This window comes from Gigantopelta aegis, chromosome 9 (assembly GCF_016097555.1).
Source record: "Gigantopelta aegis isolate Gae_Host chromosome 9, Gae_host_genome, whole genome shotgun sequence".
NCBI classification, from domain to species: Eukaryota; Metazoa; Mollusca; class Gastropoda; order Neomphalida; family Peltospiridae; genus Gigantopelta; species Gigantopelta aegis.
Window position 1 is genome coordinate 68,163,654 of NC_054707.1, and position 22,021 is coordinate 68,185,674.

Below are 22,021 nucleotides of genomic sequence, written 5' to 3' on the forward strand. Positions count from 1 at the left end.
GTGGCGACAGCGGGTTTCTTCTCTCAATATCTGTGTGGTCCTTAACCATACGTCTGACGCCATATAACCGTAAATAAAATGTGTTGAGTGCGTCGTCAAATAAAAAAAATTCTTCATTTCCTTCCTTTCCAGCCAGTGCACCACGACTGGTATATCAAAGGCCTTGTTACAAATAAAAACAAAATATAGCGGTTTTTCCCCTCTAAGACCACATGTCAGAATTACCAAATGTTTGCCATCCAATAACCGATGATTAATAAACTAACTTTTATAACTTTAAATAGGTGCTCCAAATTAGCGCAGAACACACAAGAAGAAGACCAATGGCAGCGCCCAGTGTCCTTCGTGTTCTTGAGTTGTACAGTGGTGTCGGTGGGATGCACTGTGCTCTTCAAGGTTTATTTCAGGTTTTTGTGATCTATCTAAAGCATGTGATAAGTTTCGTAGCCGCCAGTTCTAGTCCTTCGTCACCGTTTGTGCTTTATCCTTGAAATCTGCTAACTATACTGTCATATGCTCTGTTTACGTTGTAGAATGGAACTCGTTTTTAATATTTATAAATCATTGTTTCTGTCAGAAATAAATTTTTGGCTATGGTGCTATGGAATTTAATGCAACCACAGTCAACAGTGGATATGGGGACCTCCCCAGAAATAACATACATTACATTTAGGGTTAGGGTTAAGAAAATCATACAGTAAATGATTATGATAAAAGTAATTAATTTTGTCAAAAAGTGAACTTAAAAAAATAAAATCTGCCAAACAATTTGTGTATGGTGCAATACCCATTTTACTCTCTGGCAGAAACCCTGTAAATATATAGTGAAAAAACATGAACTGCGCTATGGTAAAACTTCCCACCTGCACCCCCTTAAAAAATTTACTTTACAAATTACTATATTTTATCCATTTTGTACATTTCAAAATTTAATAAAACATACATAAAAGGTGAGTATGATATATAACTTATAAAGAATCGCACAGGAAGACTAGTAATGCCACACAATGCCACCAGTCCATTGCAGTGTTGTGAAGTGACTATGATTCAAGGGGGAGCTATCACTCTCAAATCCCATCAATTCCTTGAGATTATTTTAAGGAGTGTAATGTTTGGGCTCCGATTACCATGCTCGCTTGATGCATGATCGGTGTGAGATCGATCTGCATCAGTGGGCCCATTGGGCTATTTCTCAATCCAGCCAGTGCACCATGACTGGTATATCAAAGGCTGTGGTATGTACCACCCTGTCTGTGGAATTGTGCCAGGGATTCAAAAAATTATTTGCCAGGGCTAGCTCTCGCCAATTTCTTGTAATAATTGACATATTTTAGAAAATAACTGACAATTTCTGAAGTTTAATAAACAATTTGGCAAATTGTTTTGCCTACCCAGAGCTAGCCCAGCTTGTCACCGGGCAAGTGCCAATCAGATAGTCATTTGCCAATCAGATAGTCACTTGCCCCATATGAATGGCTCTCCATAATTTAAGTTAGGAGAGCAATTAACCACTCCCCTCAAGAGCTTTTGCAGTTTAGCAGTTTCAATAAAGCCAGATCCCTCAATAATTATGTTATTTTTCTTTTCTAGAAAGTGGTATTCAGTACACAGTTGTAGCAGCTGTAGACATCAACACAACAGCCAATCACATTTACCACTGTAATTTTCCTCAGACGTCACTGATAAGTTGTGGTATAGAGGTAGGTATTATATACATATATATATATATATATATATATATATATATATATATATATATATATATACAGTGAAACCCCTCAACACTGGACCCCCTCTAAACCGGAATCCCCTCAAAACCGGACGTTTTCCGCGGTCCCATGATTTACACATCTTTTAACACTATATGTTACCCCTCTAAACCGGAAACCCCTCTAAACTGAACACCGGACAAACAATTTCGGTCCCAATGTGTCAACTTAGTGTAAATCCTACCCCTGAAAACCGGACGATCAAACCGATACTAATCAAGATGGCGCCCACCTGTCTGTGAACACCGATGGCTAGTGCAATATGCACATGCTCGAGATCGCTGTTATCAGTGTAATCACCGCTGCATACAGTACAGGTACTGCTCAGCAGGAAAGATTAGCAACTTGACAATAAACAATTAAAAGGACTGATCGCAAGCTTTGGTATGGAGTTAACTACTGTAAACACATTGATTGTGTTGTAATTATGGTTAACATTAGCGGAGTTCGGGTTTGGGTTAGATGTCTTTATTAAGTTACGAGTGTGTTTTAAGGTCTTAAATGTGATCCTTCACAAACATGTCTCATGATTTGCTTCAAAGATTGACACAAATAACAGGGAATTTAATTTGCTGCCTTCCTATTGTGTGAATGTGTTTTTTTTTTTTTAAACGTTTGTTTAGCGAAATAAAGAGTAAGCAAAAGTATATGTTGGCTTTGCGTAGTCGAATAGATGTTAGTAGTGTTTCATTTTCATGTCGATTTTCAACATGACGGAACGTCCAGTTAAATGTCGCCGTGTTGAACTCTCGCTCGATGATCAACTCAAAATAATTAAAAGTTTTGAAAGTGTACCTAAACCAACGTTAAGATCTTTGAGTGAAAAGTTTAGTATTGGCAAATTAACAGTTGGAGATATCATAAAAAAACGAGAGGTTTATAAGGCAGAGTTTGAAAAGAATATTGGCGGGAATAAACGGCGGTTTAATAACGCATGTAAATTTGATAAGCTCATTGAACTGGTATGGCAGTGGTTCTGTCAAGCTTGCGCTAAAAACATTTCCGTCCAGGCAGACCCCTGAAAACTGGACACCTCTGAAAACCGGACATTTTACTTGGTCCCATGGATGTCCGGTATTGAGGGGTTTTCACTGTATATATATAGATATATATATATATATATATATCTTATATATATATTAGTATATATATTATATATATATATATATATATATATATCTATATATTATATATATATATATATAAATATATAATATATATATATATATATATATATATATATATATATATATATATATATATATAATATATATATATATATATATATATATATATATATATATATATATATATATATAGATATATATATAATATATATATATATATATATATATATATATATATATATATAGTGTTCATATATCATGTTTGTTTTTTGGTAGCCCCATAACACGACTCATAGACAGGGTATGACAATGTTTTTGAAAAGCCACTAGACTAGTCTGTTTGTAAATTCCACTAGCCCATCAAAATAAAGCACTAGCTCAAATTTCTGATAAAGTACAACAAGTTTTTATTAGGCTGAAAACAATATTTGTTGTGAGGAACCCAATCCCTATAGTACTTGGAAAAAGATCTGTAGAGGCGAAATAATTTTTTTTAAACTGACCTACCCTACATAATGTTTCTTTTCAGTTAATTGACACCAATAACGGTAATGTCAGTTGCTCAAATAGCCTACAGGGCAATGTATCCCATGTCAGACAGATATATATATCGAAAAATATATTGTCAAGATCTAACTCGTTAATGGATAGACAAAAACATATTATTCTGTACAGATGTGAAACATTATCCAAACTGATACACATTAAATAGGTCAAGTTGGCTCTGAGTTGTTATGGAAATATACTCTTCAAAAAAAGAAACGCAAAAGGGTACAAATGGGTTATAACTCCGATTTTATGTTTCCTACCGGTTCATGCTTTGTGAATATAAGGTCATTGCATGTCCCAAACACATTCCCACGGTTACATTCGATAAAACACAGCTACTGTACAATAAAGTTCCAAAATGTGAATATTCGCAAAAACTCAGCCACGTGCAAACCATGTCACCACTGCACGTGCGTTGTCTGCACGTGCAACATGAACACCGACAGTATAAAAGTGCAGGGTGTTCGCTTGCCTGGCCTCTGTATCTGGCCGACAGTTGACAATCCAGGACATGCCACGTCTCAGTGAACTGCAGAGAAACAATGCCATCGGCCGACTAGACGCAGGCGAATCCAGAACGGCCGTTGCCAGGGCATTCCATGTGTCCCCAAGCACCATCTCCAGACTGTGGGACCGTTACCAGCAACATGGATCAACACGTGACCTCCCTAGATCCGGTCGACCACGGGTCACTACCCCCGGGCAGGACCGCTACATCCGGGTACGCCACCTTCGGGAACGATTGACTACTGCCACCTCCACAGCCGCAGCAATACCAGGTTTGCGCAGGATATCCGACCAGACCGTACGGAACCGCCTACGTGAGGTAGGAATTTGTGCAAGACGTCCAGTTCGAGGTGTCATCTTAACACCACAACACCGTCGACTCCGACTGCAGTGGTGCCAGATTCATCGACAATGGCCTCAACTGCGATGGAGACAGGTGTGGTTCAGTGATGAGTCCCGATTTCTGCTCCGACGTCATGATGGAAGATGTCGTGTGTATAGGCGTCGTGGTGAACGTTATGCGGCAAACTGCGTGCAGGAAGTGGACAGATTCGGCGGGGGTAGTGTCATGGTGTGGGCAGCCATCTCACACACTGGCAGAACTGACCTGGTCCACGTGCAGGGCAACCTGAATGCACAGGGCTACATTGACCAGATCCTCCGGCCACACATCGTTCCAGTTATGGCCAACGCCAACGCAGTGTTCCAACATGACAACGCCAGGCCTCACACAGCACGTCTCACAACGGCTTTCCTACAGAACAACAACATTAATGTCCTTCCTTGGCCATCGATATCACCGGATTGAACCCAATTGAGCATCTATGGGACGAGTTGGACCGATGCCTCCGACAGCGACAACCACAGCCCCAGACCCTGCCCGAGCTGGCAGCAGCCTTGCAGGCCGAGTGGGCCACCATCCCCCGGGACGTCATCCGTACTCTGGTTGCTTCAATGGGCAGGCGGTGCCAGGCAGTTTTCAACACACGCGGAGGCCACACCCGGTATTGACTCCAGATGACCTTGACCTTGGTGGTGTGTCCTATCACTTACTCACAATGGACTAGAGTGAATTGTGAACAATCCTGCAACATTTGGTAATTATCGGACTCACCATTCAATAATTAAATCAATTCTCCAAATGTTACGACAATGTGGTTTTGCGTTTCTTCTTTTGAAGAGTATATATTGTCTTCTCTGATTGCCAACATCCCTATCGCAAGTAAGCTAGGCATTATTTATATAAATAAAAGACTATCATAGACAGTGTGGTTGCCTCCCCTGAATGTGCCCCCTGCCAAATATAAAATCACAACTAATGTACATCAATCATCGATTCATTGCTAATACTATTAGAAATACTGCAGTGACTACAGGTATCGAAATAAAATGACAACAATCGATCAGGTTACCAAGTAGGTATCCAAGTATCAATAAAGTCAAAAACGGTAATTCGTTCTCCATAAAATCATATTTAAATGAAAACTACACCCCTACCTGTTGGTGAACTGCATGGTTTTTATCAAACATACATGTATTCATATACAAGTATCAGTACAATGAGAACTACATGAATAACAAAGTATCAGTGTATCTGCTATGGAATGTTATAGCAATAATAATGTAAATTGTAACTTAATAACTGTTTTAACCCTCTATTTTGTGGTATCCCGTATATATAGGTTACCAGACACTACCTTATTTCGATGCCTGAACTACGTCATACATACTTCTATGAACTTTGATATTGATTTCAAATGTTTATTTTGACATTTGTGTTGGCATGGCTTCCATGTTTGTCTTGTATAATACTGATGACATGTTACACAATGGAATCATGCAGTTAGCATTAATATCATAAATGTTATACATAATAAATACTAAGGTGTGCAAAACACTACAGCATGTAATACTGTTCTAGATGTAATCTTTTCAGTTCCGATATATTTAAAATAAACATTCTGAGATGCACTGCTAAGGCACTAGTACTACCGGAACCCAAAAAATGTTCTTATCTTCTGAATTCAAGGGCCATATCTATCAGACAGGGGCATAGCCAGAAATATTTTAGCATTAATTTACGCAGGCCACTTTATTGGGGAAACTTAATTACTAAAAAAGGGAAGAAGATATTTTATAGAACAATTACAGACAGCCTCAACCTATTCCCAGATTTTTTGCATTACGCATATGTGTACTGTGCATAATGGACGCTACACCTTTGACAGATATAGCAGGACTTTCAGAATGCTTGTTTTTAAAAAATGTTTTTCATTATGTTTTTTAAACCATAGCTTTTGGCTAATAATTTTTTTATGACATAATATGTAAACGGTATGCGCAACCTTAATTCCAGATAGCCATTATTCGATATTCAAATGACATAAGAATATGTGATGAGGTGTCTTTTTGAATGGAAATGAGTCTTTTATGACATCAAACTTGAATGACGTCATTTTGGATATCCTTACATAAAAATAAACTACTGGGTAGTGCTTAATGTTTTTTTTGTTTTTTGAATGCTGGACATCATTCAATGTAAAGTTACTATTAAAATATTTTTGTTTGATGACTATGAATGCATACATAAGTTATGGAGTGTCATCATAGTATGTTTGCTTAAATGTCAGTTAACAGAGTGCTGTGACCCTGATTAATTTACATCTAATTTCAAAAGTTATCAAATTCTGAAAGTATGTGAAAAATATCACATACAGGTTCTTTGATTACACTGGATATGCTAGCTATTATATGATAAACGGTTATCTGTTCTTGCATTAAAGAGAGTTATCTTTTCTTTCAGAAACTGACGATTGAGCAGATGAAGAAGTGGCGTGTGGACATGATTTTGATGAGTCCTCCCTGTCAGCCATTCACCCGAGTGGGAAAGAAGAGAGACGTTGATGACATTCGGGCTAAATCGTTCTTACATGTCCTTCAATTAGTCACAAAGTTAGTAACTCACACTGTTTAGCTCACCTTCGCATGTCATGATACTAAACAGTCATACAATCTAACCAGTAACTTGGTCTCACATGATTTCTGCCAAATGATCGAACCACATGTTGCCCCTTTTTTGCAATGCCAATTTCTGGAAATGAGGAATAGTTGATTGTCCTCTATTGAAATTAATGTAAATTTTGGATGAAGCAAGAGGGGTCAGAGTTAAAAAACCTAACAGTACATTGTTCCTTCTGTTGTTGGACAATCCTGAATTATCTACGATCATTAGTTTACCAATGAATGAATGAATGTTTAACGACACCCCAGCACAAAAATACACATTCGCTATTAGGTGTCATAAAAGGTAAGATTAATTAACCAACGCAATTTAATATACATTTTGCTCTTTATTAGTTACTGGATATAGAGGTTATTTTATTTGATGTACTTATAGCATGGGCTATAATATTATTGATGCATGTATATAGTAAAACATATTTTATTTCTCTTGAAATCGCATGTTTGGGGTGCCAGTTGCACAATATTTTCCTTTATTGTAACAAGTGCATAACAAGAATATATGGGGAAAATTGAGAAACAAATATTTAAAAACAAATTTATTTATTTACTTTAAATTTGCACTCTCGGCTGCAACTAATAAAGGGGAGTGAGGAGAAGGAACTTTTTAATTTACCTACCAGTATTCTTTGCAATTATAGTATTTATTAGAACAGAGTTTAAGATTCCGGCATGTTTTAACCAACAAAAAACAAAATCAATTAATTTCTATTAGTAAATAATGACATAAGCTTTCAGTGTTTAATAGCAATGGTTTGTTTTAATTTATTAAAGCTCTAAGTATATTTTTTAATATTTAACCATTTAGAATAAAACATCCATATCATTTTTCTTCCAGTTTTCATTCTGCAATATCTTTTAGGTGCAGATGCTAATGTAGGTAATTTAAAAATGTATTAATTCACATGTTCAAAATATGGCACCCCTTTTCCGTTTCTTTTGTGTAAGAGTATGCATGTATTGAAAACATGGCAACAGAGTTGTTCATCATATTAAAACACTTGACCATATATAGAAATACTAAAAAGATACAGGTTTATTCAAACTGTGTTTGTGTTTGTATTTTGTTCCGTAAAAAAAACTATGCTTTAAGATGATGGAGTTGGGGGTTTCAGCTATAATTATTTTGAGAAGAATGTGACTGGCAAATCGTGTCATTCTTTTTATATGACTCGACTTGTCAGCATTGTTTTATTTTACAACCAAGTATTGATTATGTTTTTAGGCTGGATGTGAAGCCAAGGTACATCCTTGTAGAGAATGTCAAAGGGTTTGAGCAATCGCAAGCCAGGCAAAATCTTATCAACACACTGCAGTCGTGTGCATATGTTTTTCAGGTAATAATCAACATATTTATCTGTGTGTTTTGTTTTGGTTTTTGTAATTTATTTATTATTATTTATTTTTTTAAAGTTAACTACTTTTTACCCATTATGGTATCACAGGTGAGTTACGGTTATTAGAAAAATATTCACCTTATTTATAAACTAATTAAATAGAATACTACATATTGGTTACTGTTACAGTTAGATATCATTTTGTTGTTTAAGTGTCAAAACTGCACAGTGATGTACTACTCAAAATAATTTAAGGGTCAAAAATTTATAACCAAATAAGTTTCAGAGTGTATTAGATTGATGATGTAAACTACACCAATTTTTTTATTTATTGTTCCATATTTACAAAAAACCACAGATAAACGTCACTGTATACAAGAAAGTCACATAACATGCTGTCAAAGTTGAAGGTTGTCAAACATGGATTTTACACATTAGAACATTCGTTTAATAGTGTGTGAATCCACCCCTGGCGCGAATACACTCGACACATCGTTGCCTCATGCTGTTGATCAGACGTCTGAAGAACTCTTGGGGAATGGCCTGCCACTCTGCCATAAGAAGTTGACCCAGATCATGAAGGTTGGCCGGAGGGGCATAGTTATCCCGAACTCTCCTGCCTAATTCGTCCCAGGCGTTCTCTATTGGGGCCAAGTCAGGCGAATATGCTGGCCAATCCATCCTGGCGATACCTTGTTGTCTGAGAAAGTCCGTTACCACCCTGGCACGGTGGGGTCTGGCATTGTCATCCTGCAGAACTGCCCCGCCGCCAATCTGCTGAAGGCCTGGGAGAACCAACGGCCGGATAATCTCATTCAGATAGCGGATTCCATTCAGATTGCCATCCACCACATAGAGGGGGGGTCCTGTGGTGGATAGAGATGCCGCCCCACACCATGACGCTGCCACCACCGAACCGGTGACGTTGTCTAATGTTAACGTCAGCGAAGCGCTCCCCAGGACGTCTGTAGACACGAACCCGACCGTCGTTGAACTGGAGACTAAACCTGGACTCATCAGTGAACATCACTCGACCCCACTGAACACGTTCCCACCGCAGATGAAGTGTGCACCAGTGACGTCTGGCCGTTCTGTGACGTGGTAGGAGTGGTGGTCGAACAGCCTGGCGACGGCAGCGTAGATTATTGGCTCTCAGACGATTGCGTATGGTTTGATCAGACACTCGAGTTCCAGTCGCAGTCCGCAGATTGTCACGTAATCGGCGTGCAGTGGTTGTGCGTTGACGTAGAGCCATATTGGTGATGTAGCAGTCCTCTCTATTTGTAGTGCTTCGGGGTCATCCCGAACGTGGACGATTTCGAACAGAATTCGTTGCTTGGTACCGTTGCCAGTCGGCCAATGACACTCTGACTGACACCAAGTCTCAGAGCAACATTTCTTTGCGTATTGCCATCCTGAAGCCAAGCAATAGCCCTTCCTCGATCTTCGATAGTCAGTTGAAGTCATACCATTGTCGAATTTGGAGTGTGCACCGTACACGAACGCAAGCTCCAATTATACGGAAATTCAGCATTGGGAACATGGAATACACGTGCAAAGCGTGCAAATGAAGCGCTTTGTGAAAAAGCAAGTTATGGGCACTTAGCAGACCTTTCGCTTTCGCCCTAATTTACGTGCAAATGTAAGCATGTTTTCGCCATTAGAACTAGTCGACAGTGTCAATGACAGTGGATTTTAATTCATTTATGGGTTGCTTAGACCCATTTTCGTCAAAATGGAACAATACCATGCGTGACATTATGGTCTAGCTAATATAATTGACATTCAGAAAATAATGTCGAAAATATCGTCTGACCCTTAAATTCTTTTGAGTAGTATAATTAAGAAGAGAAATAACTAGTGAAAATGAAATTATAGCCTGCTTTTGTCATGTCTTGTGACAATCAGGTTGATACCACGGCCAAAAAATAACATAGTTCCATTGGGTTATCTTAAATAATTGTAAATTGATAACAAGCTAATATTAGCCAATCAGGAACTAACATAACAGTGCATATATAACAGGGTTGTCACCATGTGCAAATTAGATTGTAAAATATCAACATTCAATAAGGAAGCATTTATTCTTGCTAATTCTATACCTGGCAACAATTTATTAAAAAGGCAGTGAAAAATTGTTGGCTGCTGCCTATTAAAGACATTCCTGCCTTGTAACCGTGTATAAACAAAATAAAATTGCAGTGAAAAGGTTTGATTCCAGAACAACTATTTGTCATACAACTAGGTGGTTCTTTAATGTTATCTGTATAACATAGATAATTCAGACATTAAACAGCCGGAGAAAGCCTGCAAGGGTAATATCAATTATTATCGACACATGTTGTTTGTTTGTTTTTAGGAGTTCTTGTTCACTCCGCTTCAGTTTGGAATACCTAACAGCAGGTTGAGATACTATCTTGTTGCCAAGCTGTCACCTCTGATGTTCAGCTTTCCACTGTCACAAGAGGTAAACATTTACAAATAAACACTCCACATCCAACATATGCTTAAAAGTCTGAACTTATGTATTATAAACTCTGAAAACTTTTAACAACCATGGCTGTACCATACAAACTATACAGTAGTTGAAACTTTATTAGAGTTTAAGTCTCAACTGTTGTAAAGACTGGCTCTGATTTACTGAGAATTTTGAAAGTGTGTAGTTCTGCTTTGTTTTTAACATTTTATTAAATATTAAAGTCATTTAGACATACTGTGGAAAGACTGGTTAGATTTTGTTAGAATTTGTAATTGTCAGTATTTTCCACAGGACTTGTTGAGGTGAGGTATTCTGCTGATTTCTCATCCTTTCATTGTTAATTCAGAGTGAAATACAGAGCTCAGGCCTGGTGCTTATAAAACTTTTAGAGTCTATATTTGAGACTCAGTGTGAGACACTAATGTCATGACAATTTGTAAATTGTATGCATGTGTCGTCATTAGAGATTGAGTCTGGATTCTAAAAGTTTTATAAGCACGTGCCCTGCCCTGGCAGAAATAACTGTTTAGTTATTAGCTAATCTTCTATATGTTTTGCAGAGAATGTGAAAAGCAAATGTCTCAGTATGTTTTGACAAATTAAAATGATGGCATGAGGTGCCATATATTAGCTGTTCTAAAATCCACTGCAAATTGCTTGCACACTAAATGTCCACTTTTTTCTTCTTGTATTTTTGTACTGTTTGTAAAGATTATAATGTTACAAGTAATTAGTAGTATCATCATTTTGTTTTACATGTAGATACAAACTGATCTGCCAGTTCCATCGTCTTCAGCAGAGTGGTTGGTGCATCAAGACAAAGGTGCTCAACGTTCTCACTACAGCTCATCTAATAGTGCCAGGAGCCAGGTTCAAGATACAAATATTTGTGAAAAACACAAACACTCCGGATCAAGTTCAAAGTCTCCTGAGAAAACCACTGTTCAGAGTTATATGCAGTCAGTCGATTCTACAAGTAGTTCTGCAAGAGATATTTTTGTGGATGATGTCACTTTGTGTAAAACTACTGACCAACCAGGTTGCTTTTGTCAAGATAAAAATATTTCCTGTGATACTTCTTGTTCACAAGTAGCTACTGTCGACATAGCTAACAATGCTACCCAGTCTAAAGAGGTTTGTTGTTCTACCAAAAACTATCAGGTGGAATGTGATAATTTACACCAGTCTGATAAGGTTTGTTGTACTACCAGAAATTACTCTGTTAAACCGAGTGATTCCGACCTCATGGTTCAGAACCCATCTGTGATCTCTCAGAAATGTAATGACATCTCTCTTTGTTCTGAGAAACATCCCAATACAAATTCACACAGTTGTCACTGTTGTGGTGAATGTTCCATCTGTTCTGGTGTGCCAGATGTTAAGACTTATGAGGATGTTAAGTCGGAGTATGAGAACTGTGGAGAAAACCTGCGGTTGTGTGGTGATGGAGACCACCAGCAGTTTTCTGACTGTCACAAACTGGAGGTGTTTATGGAACAGCTTCCTCGAGAAGACTTGGACAAATACGTGTTGGGTGACAAGGAGTTGAAGATGTTCGTTATCATGGACATAGTTCATTCAGGGCTCAGGAGGTCAAGTTGTTTTACCAGGAGGTAATGACCAGTACAGTATGGTATTGTCATGGATACACTATACACAGGGCCGGATTTAGACCTTGGGGGGGGCCCGGGGCACTTCAGGTTCGGGGGCCCCTCAACATAGAAATTAAATTACATGACAAATAAAAAAAAAAAATTAATTTTATAATTATTACATTTTATTGTAAAGGAAGTCCTTAGTCTGGGGACCCCTCTGGCAGGGACCCCGGGGCAATTGCCCCCTTATAAATCCGGCACTGACTATACATATGTGTATGTTTAATGTATTTTCTTATAAATCTGGCACTGACTATACATATGTGTATGTTTAATGTATTTTCTTATAAATCCGGCACTGACTATACATATGTGTATGTTTAATGTATTTTCTGGGTTCACCCTGCCCATTGCCAAAGTTTATACGCAGTGGTTACAACATTTAGTCTTTGGCTAATAAAATATTCCTCAAATTAACCACATTTTGATGATTTTCAAGGAAATATGTTATATATCTAAAAAAAAGTGACCAAGCCATAGTTTGTTCCAGTGTCAGGGCTCGCGCTGTCGGTAGCCAAATTAGCCATTGGCTAATTTTTACAAAAAATGGCTAATAAAATTTGCAAGTGGCTAAAATTTTGGCTAAGCCATTTTCTGTCTTCTGATGTGAACACCGGTTACATAATCTATCCGACACATCAAACATAATAATAATACCAAATATTCAATTAGCGTAATGGCGATCTCGCGACCGGTAACAAAAAAATGGTGTCATGCAGAATTCAGCGTAGGCCTTATAATGTTTGCTTATTTTAATAATCACGGTTATTAATTTTAACGGCATGCATTCAACATGTATGACAGCAATGTCTGGAAGATCTGTAACTTGTTATTTTTACTTTGTAAAATCTTTGAACCAAAGTAATAAAGACAAAGCGTGTCAATTTTAATACACATGCCAGTTCAGGGCCGAAAGACATGTAGGCTATCTCAAGGGCAGAGTTCAGCCAGACTGAGCGAAAACAAATCGTTCGCTAGACTGGTTTGTGTTCTTCACGTTAAACCAAATGGACATGACGAACACCAATCAAATAGTTCGCGAATGTTAGTAAGAACGTTTGTTGGCTGAACTGAGGACTCGGCGCGAATATACGTCACGCTTCAGAGTCGGTCGACACCCGCGTGCCAAGAGACATCGTTGTGGACATTAAACAATACGATTACGCAAAAGTAAATCTTGATGTAAATTTGTAGAAAAACAATAGTTGTTCGCATCAATGAATACCTAACTGCAGTTTTTGTTTATTTTTTTGTCTTTGTTAATTTTGTACCCATGGTCGAGAGCAGGCATGCAGATCGCTATCGTGGGAAATGAAAATGCAGTATTTATACAAATTGCAGTTAAATGTACACTGAATAAAAGTAGTTTACAATAATCATAATTGTTGGATAATTTTAGCTATAAATTTGTAAGACTGTGAGGTGACATTTAATAAGTTAGCTGGATTTAAAAAAGACCGTACATTTTAATTTTATTAATGTTTTATTTTTTTAAATTATTTTTTTATTATTAAATAAATGGAGTATACTGTGATGTCGGTATTCTTAGCCGAGGTATTTTGCAAGCAGAAATCACAAGCATTTAACACGATGCTGAAATCAACAGCAACAACATGGCACAAATTATGAAATTGTTTGGGGTGGGGAATTGATGGGTCACTTAAAAAAAAGAAAAACAAAAAAACAATTCAAATTAACATGAAGATTGCTATTTAAAGAAATAATGAGCTCTATATAAAAAAAGCTCTCAAATTTTTATTTGGGAAAAAAGGAAGAAAGAAAAAACAACTACCCTCAATAAACATCCACCCACCCCCATATCTCTGTATGTTTGTTAATTTAATGTCATAGGCCTTAGAAGTGGGGGTGGGTGTATGGGGTACTGGCTTCAAACTCTGAAGATAATGCATAACCCCATCCCCATCGCACCCCACTCCCGCTGAAAAATCTAAGTAATATATTAACTGCCCCTACCCCCATTTAGGTTTTGTTATTCCTATTTATTCCAGTCTGTACACAATTAGCTGAAAAAGATACATTTTCATATTGATATGTAAATACTCTATACAGTACTGTGTAAAACAAATTTGGCTAAAGCATTTTCAATATGGCTAATAAAAATTCCATTTGGCTAATATTTTGGCTACAGGCATTTTTGATCCAGGGTGAGCCCTGAGTGTGAATCCTGCATTTTGGACTTTTGATTATGATGAAATAGGAAGTACAGATTAATTTGTACAGTAAATGGTATGATTTTTAAATCTATGTTAATGGTTTGTTTGTCTATGTTTTCGTTTTAATAATGTATAAATAATTAAAATGATGTTTTCAGTTGCTGATTCTGAACTTAAAAGTATATAGATGATTAAACTTTATGGTGTCTGTCGTCATATGCCTGTAGCAGTACTATTTTGAAACTATATGAATATTATAAACATATGAATAAACATCTTTACTCAAATTCATTTATGATTAGCTTTATGCCAATGTTGGCTTTGTTCAAACTCTAAAGATATTATTTACAGGTTACCACAAAATACAGGTTTGGTAACCAATAGGTTACAACATATTTATCAGGTTTATTTTTCTCACTATCATCACCATAAAATATTTTTACAAACACACTGGTATTTAGTAATTCATTTATGTCACTGTCTCCATTCTGTTGATACATGCATGTGTATTTTCTATTTGAAAAACGCCCAATTGATCAATATTTATGTGATAGTGTTTTTGTTTAATAGGATTTTATTGAGAATAAAGTGCTGTTCTCAATTTGCATGATATGTTGTTACCTGAACAGTTGTTCTCAACTCATTTTAATGCTTGTTTCTATGTTATGTTACAGGTATGGTCATTACATGGATGGTGCTGGGCCGATCGTCCAAATGTCAACTGATATTCAGGTGAACATAAACAATTTTATGGAAGTAATAGCATGTTTTATAGTCAGCTGAGGTCTAGTTCTAGCTCTCAACAAATTCACAATTGACAGTGGGAGTATTAAAAACATTTAGCAAATTTTATTTTAATTTGCCAAAATAATTTCATGTATTAGTGGATGTTTTTAAAAAGAAAATAACTGAGGTTTTAAATTGTTCGAACATTAATATATAATTTGGCAAATTGTTTTGATTAAACATAGCTACAGTGTAGTCCTGTAAATGTTTCTGTAATGGAAATTTTTATAATAAACTTTCTTTGTTTTATGTATTTAATTTTTTTTTGGATTTGCTGACCGTATCAGTAACTTATCAAACAACATAAAGACCAATTTAAATCATGCCTGTGAATTATTTCAAGTAATCATAATGTTATCTATATAGTTAGTGATAAATCAAAATGGTAAACAAAAAATAATGGATATCTTAACATATAGAAATAGAAATTAAAATAGTATTCTGTTATATGAAGCTAAATTCAGTTGATGGAGTTTGAATCAAAATATTCAGTGTATCTGTCATCCGATATGTATAGGATTAAACTCTTTAGAGGGAAATATTTTACATCTGTTATGTATAGGATTAAACTCTTTAGAGAGAAATTTGTTCTGTTGATGTAGATAATTTATATAAAATAATACATTATTTAATATTTTTACAGGCGATAAACACAGCAAGTGAATTGAAATCAAGAGCTGTAGATAGTCAAAACAGACAATGCTGGGGTGAACACGAATTGAAGATTATTCGAGATTTGAAGTTAAGATATTTCACTCCAAGAGAAATAGCCAATCTGCTGTGTTTTTCTCCTCATTTTGGTGAGCATATATTTTTTTGGTAGAAGTTTTTCATTAGACATTCTTTTTTATGAGGTGTGTTGTATGCATCCAAATATGTCCTCAACATGTCTTTATTGCAAAGATATACTGGCCTCGGTGGCGTCGTGGTTAGGCCATCGGTCTACAGGCTGACAGGTACTGGGTTCAGATCCCAGTCGAGGCATGGGATTTTTAATCCAGATACAGACTCCAAACCCTGAGTGAGTGCTCCGCAAGGCTCAATGGGTAGGTGTAAACCACCAGTGATCCATAACTGGTTCAACAAAAGCCATGGTTTGTGCTATCCTGCCTGTGGGAAGCGCAAATAAAAGATCCCTTGCTGCCTGTCGTAAAAGAGTAGCCTATGTGGCAACAGCGGGTTTCCTCTAAAAACAGTGTCAGAATGACCATATGTTTGACGTCCAATAGCCGATGATAAGATAAAAAAAGTCAATGTGATCTAGTGGTGTCGTTAAATAAAACAAACTTTATTACACAGACTGAGTTTTGGGGCTTCATGATTAAAAAAATGTATAATTGCCATTAAGCCAGCTAATTTCAGATTTCATTAGGCCAGAGCTCTGCTTTTCTAAAAGTCCACTATCCATGGGATTAGTGATTTTTAAAATTCAGTATCCAGTGTTTCTGCCGGAAAGAAATATTTTGGGTTTGGCACTATGGAATTGAATGCAATTACAATCAACAGAGGGTATGGGGGGCCTCCCCCATAAAGAAAATGGGTTAGCGTTAAGGTTAGGGTTAAGAAAATCATACAATAATGATGAGTCATTTATTTTGTCAAATGGTTAACTTAAAAAAAAAAAAAATCTGCAAAATAATATGGGTATGGTGCCATACCCATTATGCCCTCTGGCAGAAAGCCTGGTACTATCAATGGTTAAAAATCCACCAGCCCTACCTTTTTGTGTACTTAATACCACACTATTTATATCAAGTGCTTATATTATCACAATGTAGAAGTAGAAGTTTGTTTTACTTGTCAGTCCTAACATGGGTTATATTGCTTCATGTTTACGTAGATGCCGGTTTCATATGTGTTTGTTTGTTTCTGACATTGCAGTGTTACCAGAAGACCTTTCTACAATACAGCTGTACCGTTGCCTAGGAAACAGTCTCAATGTCCATGTTGTGTCAGTACTGATTCATCTTATGACTGAGGGTGATTGACAAAATTCAAATTGATGAATATTGTGAATGGCAATGTTCACATTCGTCAATGGTGCTGTTCACACTGGTGAATGTGGTGAAATTTGATGTTCACAATGCTTAATCTGGTGAATGGTGCTGTTCACAATAATGAATGGTGTTCACATTGGTTAATGTGGTGAAAAGTGATGTTTCACAATGGTGAACATGGTGAATTGTGATATTCACATTGGTGAATTTGGTGAATGGTGACATTCACGTAGATAAATGTGAAAAATTGTTCACGTTGAAGAATGGTGATATTTACATTGGTGAATATGGTGAATAGTCATGTTACATTGGTGAATGCTGATGTTCACATTGGTGATTATGATAAAAAGTAATGTTCAACATTAGTGAATGGTGATCACTGTTCATTTTAGCATATTTTAATTACTTGCATGTCTCTTTAATAATAAATGAAAATTGCTAACTAGTTTTCTCCCATCCCTAACTATGCAAGACAGGCCCATTCCATGACGTCAGCCCATAGGCTATGACATCACTGTGTTTAACATGGGGAGTGTTAGGTCATTGGTAATATCTGACATCATATTAATTTGACTTGGTTAATTTTAGATTGATATTTTGTTATAAAAAACTTCATTATAAAAGCTATCTTGTTAATTTAAAGTGTTAAATTATATTTAACATATGAAACAGCGCGACAAATAGATGATGTAGTTTATTTACAATAAAATGTTGAAATAAAGAAGATACTTTTTCAGCCTGGGTCGAAATTTCCACCACCTCGGGTGTACTTTTTCTATCCCACATGACCACATATGATGGAGTCTATTAGTCTTTGTTATTATGGAACTAATAGCTGGAAGTGATTCTTGCTGCATCTATTTGGACATATTCCACTCCAATCAATGATCTGTAGTGTGTAATATACACTCTTCTGCCTATAGGAAAGTATGGTTGAAAGGCAAATTTCTGTTAAAAATTAGTTGTGATGTCTTTGTTACTGTGTTTGGGGCAGGGTCTCTTCCAATCGGACTCAGTGGGTAGAGTGCCCATCTGAGTTGCTTGGGTTGTAGGTTTGAACCATTTGCGTTTTCCTGTCAAACTAAGTGCCCCAAGACTGGTATATGAAGGTCCATGAGGTATGCTGTCCTGTCTCTGAGAAAGTCCACTTAAAAGACCCTATACGGCTAATGAAAACAAACAAATAGCAGATTTTCTCTAAAAGACTCAGAATTATCAAGTGTTTGACAATCAATAGGCAATAATTAATTCATAATATGTCATTTCACAAAACAAACTTTAATGTTTTGTTAGTGTGTGTAGATTGTACTATAAGCAGAGCCTATTATAGTTACAATTTATTGATTTTGTCAGTAAATATTTATTTCTCATCCATCAAAATATAAACACTAATCTACTTTGTGGGACTTAGCATTAATATTTCAGTCGTCAGTGTGTGCACTGACTTTATAAACATTCAAGCTGTCTCATCCAGAACTATTGGTTTAATTGAATTATACGTTGTTTTACGCTGTTATTGGAAGGACAGGATGGATGCAAACTCAAAGCCATGAATACTTAATGAGCTAAAAATCAATACCCATACAAACAACATCAAGTCAAATATGGAAAGGGTAAACTAGTAATATGATGTGTACTAACATTTATCTTGTTCACGGTTTCTGCCACAGGGTTAAAATGGGTATGGCACCATACCCAAATGTTTTGGTAAAAATATTTTTGTCAAAGTTAGTCTTTTGACAAAATTAATTAATCTTGTCATTACTGTATGATTTTCTTAACCCTAACCCAAACTTAACCCATTTTCTTTCTGGGGGAGACCCCCCATATCCCCTGTTAACTGTGGTTGTATTCAGTTCCATAGCACCATACTCAAAAATTTCTCTCTGGCAGAAACACTATTATTGTTCTTCCAGTATTTAATTTATAGTAGGGCCTACATGCAGCATAAAATGGTTTGAACGAGTCGCACTCTAAATGTGATCAATATTTCAGTAAATCATCTGTATGCACATTCAGACGTCCTTCTTTTTTCTTTTTCTTTTCGGAAACTGGAAAGATTTGAGACGTTTGTATCAGCACATGCAATAAAGTGGCAGTCCTCCTACAAACAGTTGGAATCATTTGTATCGGCACATGCAATAAAGTGGCAGTCCTCCTACAAACAAGAGTTGGAATCATTTTTTTGGACAAGACCAGCTCCCCTCTGTAAACAAAGCACCCGACAGAGAGTCATAGCTGCATGCTTTCATGACTGATAATTTTGTTTGTGGAAATAAGCCTTGTGTAGAGATAGGGTATTGAATATCATTATGCAGTTAGCAGATTCGTAATTACAATGTTAATACTTATATTAGTATTACACACTTTAATAATTTTAATTTTATTTTGATTCATTAATGGTGAGTAGGTTAACATCAAGCCCGTATTTGGGGGTGGGTGGTGGTTGGGGTGGATGGTCGTCTGAACCCCGTTAAAGCTGAGGTCCACTTCGTTTTCTTCTTTTGTTTTTAAGATTGCAGTAATACTTGATTGTGGTTTTTGCAACTCTTCCGTTAGCCCGAGTACTCTAACGGTAAGAGAGCTAGACGAACATTTGGAAAGTTAGAACGCTCATTAATTAGTAATGAGTACTCGGCCTACTCCCCCAAAAAAATTATAAAACATTCTTGTCTTCGTTATGTACATGATTCAGAATTTCTAACTACTCTGGCAAAACCAAAACAAAGGAACCAACATGTAGCAAACATGTTTAATTGTAGTTTCTGCTGTATTGATGACCACGAAGTATTCGATAATTACATGACAAGGACTTCATTTCACTTTCCATTGATTTATCAACCAAAGGTTAACAACAAAAAGTAATCCTGTTCATGCTTTGATCTTTATGCAGAGATTCATATCGACACTGGCTTCCATATACTAGTATATCAAGCAATATGCTTCTGTTATTTTGGCATAGAACTTGCTTTATTATGCCGTCCCTCTCCCCCCCCCCCCCCTCGCCCATATTTAAAAACGTTTTACGGCCAATATGTAGATGCCATTTTGATGATATGACGCATCATGACAAAAATGAAATGGGATGCAATTTCTTATGCAATACCTTTTGCTGAAAACGTCTGAGGACTACACCAGTACTTTTAACAGGGAATGCATGTGTTGGCAGTGATTCGTGATGATAGAATTTTTAAGAAGGTAATGTGTTTTGTTGTTCATAAATATATTTATTATTAAAGGAACTCCTCGTAGTTCTTTGGTGCACGTACTTTTCTCTTACTAAGGTTATAATAAGCAATTGCTGAAAATATTTAACATACCTCCCGTCAATAACTGTTGTGTGCTAGAATTTCATTATCTTAAAACGACCAAAAACCCCCAATAAAACAACAAAAAACCACCTTAATAACAAAACAAAAATGTACAAAATAGTCGAAAATCATTGTTTTAAAATATCCATTTTTAAGTTCCAGATGCAAGAAAAACGCGTTTTATAGGCTTTCAGAGATTTCAATTTTTCCGGGGGAGCATGCGCCTGAACCCCCGTACAAAGCTCGGGTGCTCCGCGCCCACAGGCTACTTCTCATCTATAAGGTACCAGCAAATACCTAGTCGAACCCTCCCACTCGAAATGCTGGCTACAGGCCTGAACATGCACATTATCGCCAATTGTCAATGAACAAAACACATTCTTTTTGAAAACGAAGTTCCTTTACATGCTAGGGTATAGCATTTGATGGCATCTGAATTTTTAAAAAAACATAATCAATCCATCACCCTCCCCTCCGCAAACCCCCGCCCCCCAAAAAACCCCAACAAACAAAACAAATCCAAACAAACAAACAACAAACCCACAAAAACAAACCCACAAAAACCCCCCACCCCAACAACAAACAAATTATTAAACTGGTCAAAATTGATTATACTATTCCTTTTAATATTCATATGCTAGGAAACTGCGTTTCAGGCCATCCAACTTTCAAAATATCACCTGGGCCCCATCTAAGCAGTTCGTGCTTTGCGTATTGTCACTACCTTACCACATGCTGAACTATAATAGTGCTCCCCATTTTCGTGAGGGGGAGGGACGTAGCCCAGTGGTACAGCGTTCGTTTGATGTTCGGTCGGTCTGGGATCGATCTCCGTCGGTGGACCCATTGGGCTATTTCTCGTTCCAGACAGTGCTCCACAACTTGTGTAACAAAGGCCGTGGTATGTACTATCCTGTCTGGGATGGTGCATATAAAAGATCCCTTGCTACTATTCGAAAAAAGTAGCCCATGAAGTGGCGACAGCGGGTTTCCTCTCAGTATCTATTTGGTCCTTAACCATATAACCGTAAAATAAAATGTGTTGAGTGCGCTGTTAAATAAAACATTTCCTTCCCCACTTTCGTGAAATCCTGAATCGGCCACTGTAAGGCGTTACAACCACAGAATCGGACTGACTGCAGAACATACTGTCAGAGGATCCATCCAACTTCAATAAAGAGATCACCAGTTTAATCTGAATATGCAAATATAGCTAAACTTTCAGCCGGGGATGATACACAGTAATTATTGTTACAAATTATACACATGGTAAAAAGTGGGTTGTGGTCCTTGTTCTCCATATGATGCC

At 36.8% G+C, this 22,021-nt stretch overlaps 1 protein-coding gene across 2 annotated transcripts; it reads left to right on the forward strand.

Annotated features, from left to right (window-relative positions):
* Positions 1-329: 329 nt before the first annotated feature.
* Positions 330-21,216, forward strand: LOC121382065 (tRNA (cytosine(38)-C(5))-methyltransferase-like). Of its 2 annotated transcripts, none has more exons than XM_041511546.1 (9): positions 330-396; positions 1,591-1,700; positions 6,756-6,904; positions 8,199-8,310; positions 10,670-10,777; positions 11,552-12,402; positions 15,293-15,350; positions 16,048-16,204; positions 19,461-21,216. In XM_041511546.1, exons 1-9 carry the CDS (start codon positions 378-380, stop codon positions 19,490-19,492), a joined length of 1,596 nt encoding a protein of 531 aa, XP_041367480.1. In that variant the 5' UTR covers positions 330-377; the 3' UTR covers positions 19,493-21,216. The 2 variants fall into 2 exon arrangements, with proteins under 2 accessions (XP_041367480.1, XP_041367479.1); XM_041511545.1 differs by lacking the exon at positions 19,461-21,216 and adding an exon at positions 17,286-18,800.
* The last annotated feature ends 805 nt before the right edge of the window (positions 21,217-22,021 follow it).

Excerpts from the sequence above, each read along its gene's own strand:
- LOC121382065 (XM_041511545.1), top strand. Across the intron at positions 10,778-11,551 it reads GCTTTCCACTGTCACAAGAG|ATACAAACTGATCTGCCAGT; the intron begins GTAAACATTTAC and ends TTTTACATGTAG. Across the intron at positions 15,351-16,047 it reads AAATGTCAACTGATATTCAG|GCGATAAACACAGCAAGTGA; the intron begins GTGAACATAAAC and ends ATATTTTTACAG.